Below are 11,113 nucleotides of genomic sequence, written 5' to 3' on the forward strand. Positions count from 1 at the left end.
AGAGGGAGAGGGAGAGGGAGAGGGAGAGAGAGAGAGAGAGAGAGAGAGAGAAAGAGAGAGAAACATTGATGTGAGAAAGACACATAGATTGCTTGCCTCACTCACAGGGCCAAGATCGAACTCATGACTGTTTGGTGCACAACTGAGGCTATATTACCACTTAGCCACATCGGCCAGGGCTATAGATATATGTTTATTACATATATATGTATGTATATGCCTTTAGTATGGAATCTTCATAACTAACTGGCTAGTCACAGCTGTTTCAGCTGATCTATTTCCAAAAATCAGGCACACACAGAAAGCTTAACATCATAAAGTTTTCCATTATTTAAGTGCCTCAGTTATCAAAGTATATGTGAAACAAATTTTTTGGTGTTAAAATGCAAAAAAATGTATAAATCCAAAAAGCAACTTGAGAGTTCACCAAGCATTTTAGTTACAGTATAATTATAACTGCCCAATTATGCTTAAAAAGAACTCTTTATGAGTTGTGAAAATGACATCTGTTGCAATACCACACAGAATGAATTCATGGAAATAGAAAATCAGGTTAGTCAAATCTTCCTTAACTCTCAAATGACTAATTGGGAATTTGCAATAATTCCAAGATTACAATTTGTATAAGGTCAAACAATCTTGCATGATTTGGTCTAAATACTACTCCATACTATTTAAAAAAATAAACTGTTTGCTAAAACCCATTTAATAATATGCATTAGACAAACTTCTAGGGTTAACTGCATGATATATATATTTGCAAGTTACACAACATCCTTTTTTATTCCTTCAATTCCCCTAGAGCAGTGGTTTTCAACCTGTGGGTCGCCACCCCTTTGGGTGTTGAACGACCGTTTCACAGGGGTCGCCTAAGACCACTGGAAAACACATATATAATTACATATTGTTTTTGTGATTAATCACTATGCTTTAATTATGTTCAATTTGTAACAATGAAAATACATCCTACATATCAGATATTTACATTATGATTCATAACAGTAGCAAAATTAGTTATGAAGTAGCAACGAAAATAATTTTATGGTTGGGGGTCACCACAACATGAGGAACGGTATTAAAGGGTCGCGGCATTAGGAAGGTTGAGAACCACTACCCTAGAGACAGTATTAAGAAACCCACTTAGCATACTTTAAATTGATTGTTAAACATAACAAAAGTCTGTATTTTTATCAGCAGCCTGTAATTCATTTTTCAATTTCCTAACCTGTCCCTTATCTGTGGGGAGTTTTAGAGTATAAAAATTTTCTATTATAATTCTATCAATGAAAACTATAGACCTCCCTCTTAGACTACACAGTGAAGTGTACTATTATCAGGAGCCTGCTGAAGACAAAACTATCACTACTATGACTTTAACGGTAGCATTTTCCTTCACATCTGCACTTCAGCCAGCACAAGTGTATATGACCAGGCAACCCAGCTGCCTGCTGGAATCTGCTGCCCCACCCGGGCAGCCCCTGCTCAGAGCCCACGTAGGAGACATCTGGGAGAAGGAACTCTGGGAAAGGAGACACTCACAATTTCGCATAAAAGTCACAGAACTCCTTGTAGACTTTGACATCACTCTGCCTGCGCTGCAGTTTGGATATAGCCCTCTCGTCTTCATTGCCATTAGCCTGGCGGACACCGCTCAGGGCTGTCTGGGGGATTTCTTCCTTTTTTGGGATTTCAGAGGGGTGGTGCACCCTACTCGGGAACGCCATCATGGGTGCTCTGGAGCTTGGAGCCCAGGGCAGAGAGCAGCGGGACAGGAGACCGGAGAAACAATGTCCAGGCCTCCCCAACTTCCGTGCCAGGGTCACTCCCACTGTCCTCACACACGTCAGCCCCAGGCTAGCTGACCTTCACATTAAGAGCTCCAGCAATAAAGAAAGTCCTGATTTACAGAGGCATTTTGGAAGCTCTTGAAAACATCACAAAAACATAGCAACGCAGTCTTTGCTGAACAGCTTCCAATGGGCTGTAATCTCTACTACAGGAAGAGAGGGCCGTCTGGCAGGCCTCCAGGAGAAATAGCCATGTGCGCTGCTGGCTGCTGCTGGGCTTCAGCAACACTAACGCTGTGCTTCTCAGCCTGGGTGAGCATAAGCCTCTCCTGGAGAGCATGTCATCCCCCACTCCTAGCAATTCTGTTTCCGATAAGCTCCTGGTGAGGTGGCACTGCTGGCGCACTCTGAGGAGCATCCCGACGCCCAGGCCATACTCGCAGATGTGCCCTATGTTCCCTCCCCAGGATTCTGAATTAGTGCAATAAAGAACTATGTTTAACTTACTCTCCTCACAAGTGGCACATACTAAGAGTTCAATAATGTATTCAGTGAATGGATGTCTGCAAGAGTTAATAGGAGCTGGAATTTAGTTAGAACTCTTTGTATCTGATTCCCAGCTAATCCTGTAAGTTAGGTGAGCTAATATTTTTTGGTTTTTATCACGAATAAGGATGCCACTGGCATGTCTTATTACACCATATTACAGGTCTTGTAATGATGTCAGCAGAGAAGATGATGATGATGTAGAACTGTCAGGTTATTTGTTTGTTTGCCTTACAATATTCTTTACAGTCCTTAATTTGTATTAGGTCCAGTGATTGTAAATCATGTTCATTTTCCTGCCAGAAACACCATCAGATCCAAAATATTCTGCCCATACTGAGGTAATGCTACTTAGAGACACCAACCAGCAAGGCAGCACACTGAAGTAGGCACGGGAGAGTGCCTTTCCTTCAGCTCAAACAGTATCAAGGAGGGCTGGGGACAAATTCCTAACCTTCTTTTAGCCTCACTTCACATGCCAAATGTAATTCCCGGGGAGGGGAGGAACTTTGTCTTATTCATGACTACACTCACATCATAAATAGAGCCCACCCATTAGCAGGTATGCAATTAATTGTTGATGAATGAACTGGGGTTAATAATCCATCTACTTGATCTAACAAACCTTGGAAACAAGGAAAGAACAAATTAGCTACCAGTCTGCTAAGCACTTTTTTTTTGTTTGTTTTTAAAATATAGTTTATTGATTTTTTACAGAGAGGAAGGGAGAGGGATGGAGACCTAGAAACATGGATGAGAGAGAAACATCGATCAGCTGCCTCCTGCACACCCCCAACTGGGGATGTGCCTGCAACCAAGGTACATGCCCTTGACTGGAACGAAACCTGGGACCCTTCAGTCTGCAGTCTGGCACTACCCACTGAGCCAAACCGGTCAGGGCCTGCTAAGCACTTTGAATCAGCAAGAGATCTAAAAATGTAACTAAAATACTACTACTAAAATGAAATGTAATTATCTTATTTATTTCACAACCAGTCTTATTTCTACTAGACAAAACAGTTGAACTATGAAAAGCTAATGGTTCATGAATATAAGATAATGAATTCTCTTATCTACCAAGGAACTAAAAATATTCTGAAAGATCTGCAATCAAATTTTCAACTTTTTATTTGTAATAATTATTGTCACAGGAAATTATAAAGATTGTACAGAGAGGTGATACAGCATCCAGCTCTCCCAAGTGGTTCCATCTCATGTGACTACAGTACATCATCAAAACCAGGAATCTGACATTGGTGTAATGAGTGTATATAGCGTAGACATATGTAAACACCACCCCAATCACAATATAAAACCAGTCCATTACTACAAAGATCTCTGTCAGGTTATCTCTGAGAGTTCTCTCCTCACCCTGCCATCCCTAACTCCTGGCAACCATTAATCTGATTTTCATCTATGTCAGTGGTTCTCAACCTTCCTAATGCCTCGACCTTTTAATACAGTTCCTCATGTTGTGGTGATCCCCAATTTCATTGTTACAAATAGAACATAATTAAAGCATAGTGATTAATCACAAAAACAATATGTAATTATATATGTGTTTTCCGATGGTCTTAGGTGACCCCTGTGAAAGGGTCATTCGACCCCCAAAGGGGTCGCGACCCACAGGTTGAGAACCGCTGATCTATGTAATCGTAACTTAAAGAATATTATTGCTATGGACTGAATGTTTGTGCCCCTTCAAAATTCATATGTTGAAAGCCTGATCCCCAAAGTGATGGTACTTGGAGGTGGGGCCTTTGGGAGGTGAATAGGGTTAGATTAAGTCATGAGAGTAGGACATCAATCCCTCACCATGGGATTAATACCCTCATAAGAGGAAGAGACACAGATCACTCTCTATGGGCCACATGATACATGACATGATGTAGCCAGAGCAGCTGTCTACAAACCAGGAAGTGGACCCTCATCCAAGCTGAATCTGCTGGAGTCTTGATCTTAGAATTCCCAGTTTCTAGACTAGGGCTTAGGGGAACATCTAGCCCGCGGGACATATAAGGCCTGCTAAATCATTTGGTCTGGCCCTGTCAAGGCATGAGTGGCGAGTTAATTAAATATTTGACCAAATATAGCCGGCTAATTTTTAAGTTGATAATTTTATATAGCCCATGAATGATGTTATAAGTATCCAAATGGCCTTCAACAAAGAAAAGGTTCCTCACCCTGGCTCTAGAACCTTGAGAAATAAATATTTGTTGTTTAAGCCATGTAGTCTATAGTATCTTTGTAGCCAAAACTGACCAAGACAACTACATCAATGAAATCACACAGTCTGTGACCTCTTTGGAAGGCTTGCTTTTTCTTTCTTTTTTTAATCCTGAGAGAAACACATCAACTGGTTGCCTCCTGCATGCACCAGGGCAAGGGCCAAGGGGGAGCTGCAATCCAGGTATGTCCCCTTGACGGGAATCAAACCCGGGACTCTCTGGTCCGCAGGCTGATGCTTTATCCACTGAGCAAAACCAGTCAGGACTAGAAAGCTCGCTTTTTCCACTAGCATAATGCCCTTAAGATATAGCCACGTCGCTTTTTAAAAACATATATCAAAAGCTTGCTCTTTTTCTTTTTAAATATGTTTATTGAGCCCAACCAGTGTGGCTCAGTGGTTGAGCGTCTCTATGAACCAGGAGGTAATGGTTCAATTCCTGGTCGGGTCACATGCCCAGGTTATGGGCTCGATCCCCAGTGTGGGGTGTGTAGAAGGCAGCCGATCAATGATTCTCTTTCATCACTGATGTTTCTCTCTCTCTCCCTTCCTCTATGAAATAAATAAAAAATATGTAAATAAAGTTGTTAAATGTTTTTATTTATTTCAGAGAGAGGAAGGGAGAGGGAGATAGAAACATCAATGATGAGAAGGAATCATTGATCAGCTGCCTCCTGCATGTCCCCCATTAGAGATTGAGCCTGCAACCCAGGCATGTGCCCTGACCGGGAATCGAACAGGCAACCTTTTGGTTCCAGGGTCAACATTAACCATTGAGCCACACTGGCCTGGCAGTAGCAGCAAGCTAACTTACCGGTCAGAGCGTCTGCCCCCTGGTGGTCAGGGGCATGTCATAGCAACTGGTCAATCAGTCGACTGCCCCCTGGTGGTCAGTGCACATCATAGTGAGCGGTTGAGCGGCCTTAACATATCATTAGCATATTACGCTTTGGTTGAACAGACGATCAGATGACCGAACACTTAGCATATTAGGCTTTTATTATATAGGATTATGCCTGAACATATGGAGCTCATGGTACAACAGACCTAAAGGGTATCTAACAAGCACCTGCTGAATGAATAAACAGTGAATACAAATCACATCCTCTGTTTCTAAGAGCATACAATGTAGTTGGGAAAACAATATATGGATCTATGTGGTTTCTCCTATTATTCAAGCATATGATGATGCAGATTTCTATTTCAGTATCCAGTGCTAAGTGAGCAAAACCATCTTTGGGCCCTAGTGTCTGAGTGAGGGTCAGTAATCATGTGGTCACTGAAAGCTTAGGTGGTACTATTTGTCCAAAAGGACTATACAGGTGAGTCGGTTGATCATTCACTTCTTTTATCCAGCTACCATAGAGCACAGCTAAATAATTTGAGGCCAAATAAACACCATTGCTCACGTTTTGTATCAGGCATTCTGTTACCTTTAAACCATTGTTGGCATTTAATATCATTCTAAGAAATGCAAACAACCCTTTAGACTGTGACTGTAATCATAGAAAAATAGTTACCTGAATTCCCTTGACTAAAATGACTACTGCCACCCCAGTGGCATCAAAACAGCACTTGAAGTAGGTGGGAGGCTGTTTTTAAAAAATATCAAAAAACACATTTTTTGTCTGAACAGCGGGCCTATTAGGTGGTTTTTGTTGAAGAACCTTTTCCTGAGGTCTATGATTCCTTAATGGTTTTTCCAAAGAGGTTCTAGGATCTAATAAACTCTCCTCATCACCATGGCTAATTTGGCTCTTTGGGAGATCCCATGGGATAGCTCTGAACACCAAACAACCCTTAAATCCACCCTGAGTAGAGAAATGCATATTTCATAAGCTCAATAGTTTCTCACCTACTGTTTGCTAACCTGAACTCTATAATTTACTGAAGTGATCATTTTGTCATTATCTACTGTGCAGTGTCGTAGATAATGGGGCTGCTAGAACAAAACACCACAGACTAGGTGGCTTATACACAACAGAAATTTATTCCTCACAGTTAGAGGCTGGACATCCACGGCCAAGGCACCAGCACTGTTGGGTTCTGGTATGGACTCTCCTCGCCTCTTCCTGGTTCGTAGTTGGCACCTCACTGAATCCTCATGTGATGGAAGGGGCTAGGGATCTCTGTAACACCATTTTTAGAAGGGCACTAATGCCATTCACGAGAGATCCACCCTCATAACCCAACCACCTCCTAAAAGCCTAAACTCCTAATACTATCACCTTTGGGAGTTAGGACTTCAACATATAAATTTTGGGGGGAGAGATACCACAAACATACAAACCATAGCAGGTAGGACCTAGGACCCTTGCTGAGTGCCCCTAAAAGCCTGTTAGATGCCAAGCCACACACAGCGTTTCTGATGTTAAGCTGACCACTCTGGGTCCCATAAAGAGTGCTGCAGAGCTTCAGATTCCATCAGTCACTAGCTCCATGGTTCCAGCCCAAACCAATTTCACTGATACAACACATAGCCAGAGGTAAATAATGTTTTTAGACCTATCATACAAAAATAAACTGCAGTTAATCCCGGGAACTTGAATACTTAAAGCCAGGATATAATCATGAGCATTGCCAAATTTAAAAATCAACTTTTTAATAACTGGTATTTCTAAATTAAAATTCTCTCAAATAGCAACTACTGAATTATGTACATCACTACCAAATATTTCATCTATGTGATTTTTAAAACCCAAGGTGAACATGTTGAGCAAATGCCATTAAAACACAGGACTCTAGCCCTAACCGGTTTGGCTCAGTGGATAGAGCGTCGGCCTCGGACTGAAAGGTCCCAGGTTCGATTCCGGTCAAGGGCTTGTACCTTGGTTGTGGGCACATCCCCAGTAGGAGGTGTGCAGGAGGCAGCTGATCGATGTTTCTAACTCTCTAGCCCTCTCCCTTCCTCTCTGTAAAAAAATCAATAAAATATATTTAAAAACAAAACAAAACACACAAAAAAACAAAACCAGGGGACTCTAATATAAGAACAAGGCTGTTACATGTTGTAGCCATTCCAGAGAGATGGCTAAACCAAACACTTGGCAATAACCTAACAGCATGAAGCATCTCTAATGTCAATCAAAGGCTTCCATCAATGCTGGGGTATTCAAATTGTTGAGATGGCTTGGTTAAATTACCAATGGTAAAATAAATTACTTTCACTGTGATTCTCAATCCCACTCACATGGAAAATTTAATCTGATTTTTCCTTGTTACTAACAACAAAACAATCATAACATGCAAGTAAAGATAATGGAGCTGGAAAGTTCTTTCCTGTTTCCCAGCTTCCTGGGCAAATGCAGTTTTCTTTTTACAGACAGTGAGGAAATAGACAAAAGCGGGTGAGAAAAGGATATGGAGTTGCGATGAATATGACATTTTGCTCTGTCTGTTCAAATTGTTTCCTAATTCCTGATTGCATAAGCAAAAAGTAAGTATTCATTACAACAGGGGCGAGACAGTGAGAGTGAAATAATATGCACAGCTCAAATTTAAAATGAAGAAAACTGAATTCCACTGGCATTGCTTTTCAGGATCATGATCAAAGCAAGGAAGAGCCTTTTGGGCCCCATTAGAGTATATGAGAAATAGCTGAAGAGACTAAGTGAAAAACTTTAGCACCTAACACAAATGAAGAGGGAGTGAATGATCCCTATACACTATCAACTGCCCTTTTCAGCTCCATCTCATCCCAAACACTCAGACCAATCCAGCAGTGACAAGGAGGCTGTGATAAGAGAAGGTGATTTGCCATCTTCATTGTAACACCCTTTCAAAGGAAACTCACCTAAAGTTAGGCTATTTTTAGTGTTGGAGACAGAAGAGTTCTGGCACCCCAAACTTCGTGGTATTTTAAGAAATGTTCATACCCCTCATAAAAAATGAGTGAATATTTCAATTTCAGATTGAAATATTTCAGTATGTAAACTAGAAGGCACACTTTTAGTCCTAAAACCAACAATTAAAACACAGTGTTTCTATTCTCCATGCAACTGTTTTTATTCAGGTACATTCTGAATCACGTGCAGAGAAAACTTAACAAGAGTTCAAGGCTTGTGACTCCTCCCGTCCACAGGAACACAGCAGACCTGACTGACTGCAAGTAACTGCCGCCTCAAGGGCAGAAAGACGTTCTCATCACAGAAGGGACCACCATAGGAAGGTACAAACTAGGCGAAGAAAGCAGCAGAACGTGTAGCAGAAAAGCCCAAATCATCAATAGCAGAAAACTAACGAAGAATTTGAACAATGGGGCAGCCCCAGTTTTGCAAGCCCAAAATGTGTAAAGTATGAGCTCACAGGACCATCATTTTGTTTGATGTTTAATTTCCCCACCTCCTTCAGCCCAAAAGTAATTTACTGCAGAAAATTATAAAAGTCAGAGAAGACTCACTGATATTTCTGCCAACTATAGATAAGCACTTTAACATTTGATCACTATTTAAAAAAAATATATGATTTTAAATAAAAACAGGATTGTTGCAAGGTGACTGCTCAGAATTACTTTTAATATTATGATGATCAAACATCCCTAGCACTGGGTGATACATCCAAAACAACATGTGGACAAGTGCTGGTGAGCTGCTTCCTTCTGCAGGAGCTCAGACAAGTTCCATGGAGCTCATGGACTTCAGAGGACTTCCTCCTCCAAGTAAAGGCAACTAATTTAACCATCATCACTACTACAGTGTGAAATCTATAAGCCCTCTCACAAATTTTCTCTCACTGAATCCCCATCCCATGGTCACTCAAATAAGCAGTATTTGGTCAACTGAAAAAACATTCTGAAAATTATCTTTCATAGGTTGTTCAACTTTTCAATTTTTAAACATCTTTACTGGCAAAATGTCTCTGTAGCAGCTCCTGTTATTCAAATAATTTCTTTCTGGCATTTGTATTGTGACCTATTAACACATATTCTCACCCCTAAACGTCTTTTCAAAAAGATATATTGTGTCCTGGCCAAATAGACAAGTTTAAGAAAGACTTGTATTTCAAATATACAACAGTATTATTAGCTAAAGATTGTTGACTTAAGAGAATGCCCACAGGAAAACTCTTCTACTGTATCCGTGAGCTCCTCAGACACTGTGGTGGCTGCCAGCACCAAGTTTTCTGGCTCTAATTATATCCTTAATTTAGTTCTGACTCAGCTAGGAACAGCTCACTGAGCACTGACCTTCAGCTAAACTGGTAGGGGAAGTCAGGAGTTTATATTTCTTGACTAAGTTTAACATGAGGTCTACTTTCCACAATGATAAGGTAAACGAAAACGAGAATTTCAGTATGGAAGGACAGAAAAAACATTTTCTCAAGTCAAGTAAAAACAATCCTTTCAAATTTAAACCTACATATATTTCATTCCCACTTGTTTTCTTTTTAACATAGGACATGCTTTCATGTATATGTTACTGTATTAAGCAACATTTGAAAATATTGGACAGGATTAAGCAGAACTGAAATTTGTATTTTGCTAACTTTTAAAAAGTTCCTCTTTCATTAACTTCAAGCTTCACTAAGTGTATATAGAAAGTCAAGGAATTATTTTAGCTACCATGACTTAGTTTTTCCCATATGCGTGACCTCAAGCAGTGAAAAAGAGGAGGCCACAGGAGGCCTGCTACCTGTGGCTGTCAGTATAATAGAGTCCAGCACACCCCAGATCTTCAGTTTCTCCCATTTGTCTTTTGCATGTTTCTCCTCTTATTCTGGCTCCTCTCCTCAGCCCTTCTCTCTTCCCAATGAGCTTACCATCTTCTGTCACAGGAGGAAATTGGGTTTTTGAAAGCAGTTTCTAGGGTTAGGTGGGAAACTTTCGTTCAATTCCTTTAGCTCTTCTCAAGAAGACATATTCTAAAAAATCTGGCAATCCTATATAATAAAAGCCTAATATGCAAATTGTCCCCTAGACTGAAGTTCCACTGGGAGTTCAACCGCTCGACCAGTCGCTATGACATGCACTGACCACCAGGGGGCAGATGCTCCAACCGAGAGGTTAGTTTGCTGTGGGTGTTTGGTAGGCTGGACTGGAAAGGGAGATCTGAGGTGAGAGCCATCAGGAAGCTCCCAGAGTTTGGCCCGAGCCCCGCTGCACAGCCCTCTGCAGACTGTGGTGTTCTCAGTGCACAATTTATAATCTTCAGAGCTGCTTCTTTTTATTTGTTAAGTTTCACTAACTACTCCAGGAGAGTGGGTAGCACCATTATGGGCGACAGGACAGGCGCGCCTGCCCAAGGCCAAGGGGCAGCCTTGGGCTTGTGGTGACACAGCAGGGAGGGGGGCGGGGCTGAGTCAGAGAAATTGAGTCCAAAACTTGAAAGGAAGCAGGAGGCAGTGAGGAGTGGAGGGTGACAGCTGGGCAGGGGCCTAGAAAAGTTGCTGGGTCGGGGCAGCCGAGGAGCCCGGTGCCTCTCCCAAGGGACAGGCTCCACGTCTGTCCCTCCCTCCCTCCTCCTCCTCCTCCTCTTGACCCGTCACCCCAGCTCTCCTCCAGGCCCTGTCTGGGCTGGCCTGCGCAGCTCAGCACCACCACAAGGCCAGCCCCGCC

At 41.7% G+C, this 11,113-nt stretch overlaps 1 protein-coding gene across 5 annotated transcripts in view; it reads right to left on the reverse strand.

Annotated features, from left to right (window-relative positions):
- LIMS1 (LIM-type zinc finger domains 1) overlaps positions 1 to 11,113 on the reverse strand; it is an 84,587-nt gene that overhangs the window by 31,952 nt on the left and 41,522 nt on the right. The window contains exon 1 of one of the 5 annotated variants that reach the window (XM_006763885.2): positions 1,540 to 1,761. The exons of 3 other annotated variants lie outside the window; for them this stretch is intronic. In XM_006763885.2, the coding sequence (XP_006763948.1) occupies positions 1,540 to 1,727 (188 nt within the window). In that variant the 5' untranslated portion in view covers positions 1,728 to 1,761. Of the gene's footprint in view, positions 1 to 1,539; positions 1,768 to 11,113 lie in introns of those variants that run through there. One more of the 5 variants, XM_015564008.1, reaches the window with a different exon arrangement.

Source organism: Myotis davidii, unplaced genomic scaffold (genome assembly GCF_000327345.1).
Source record: "Myotis davidii unplaced genomic scaffold, ASM32734v1 scaffold979, whole genome shotgun sequence".
Classification (NCBI taxonomy): Eukaryota; Metazoa; Chordata; class Mammalia; order Chiroptera; family Vespertilionidae; genus Myotis; species Myotis davidii.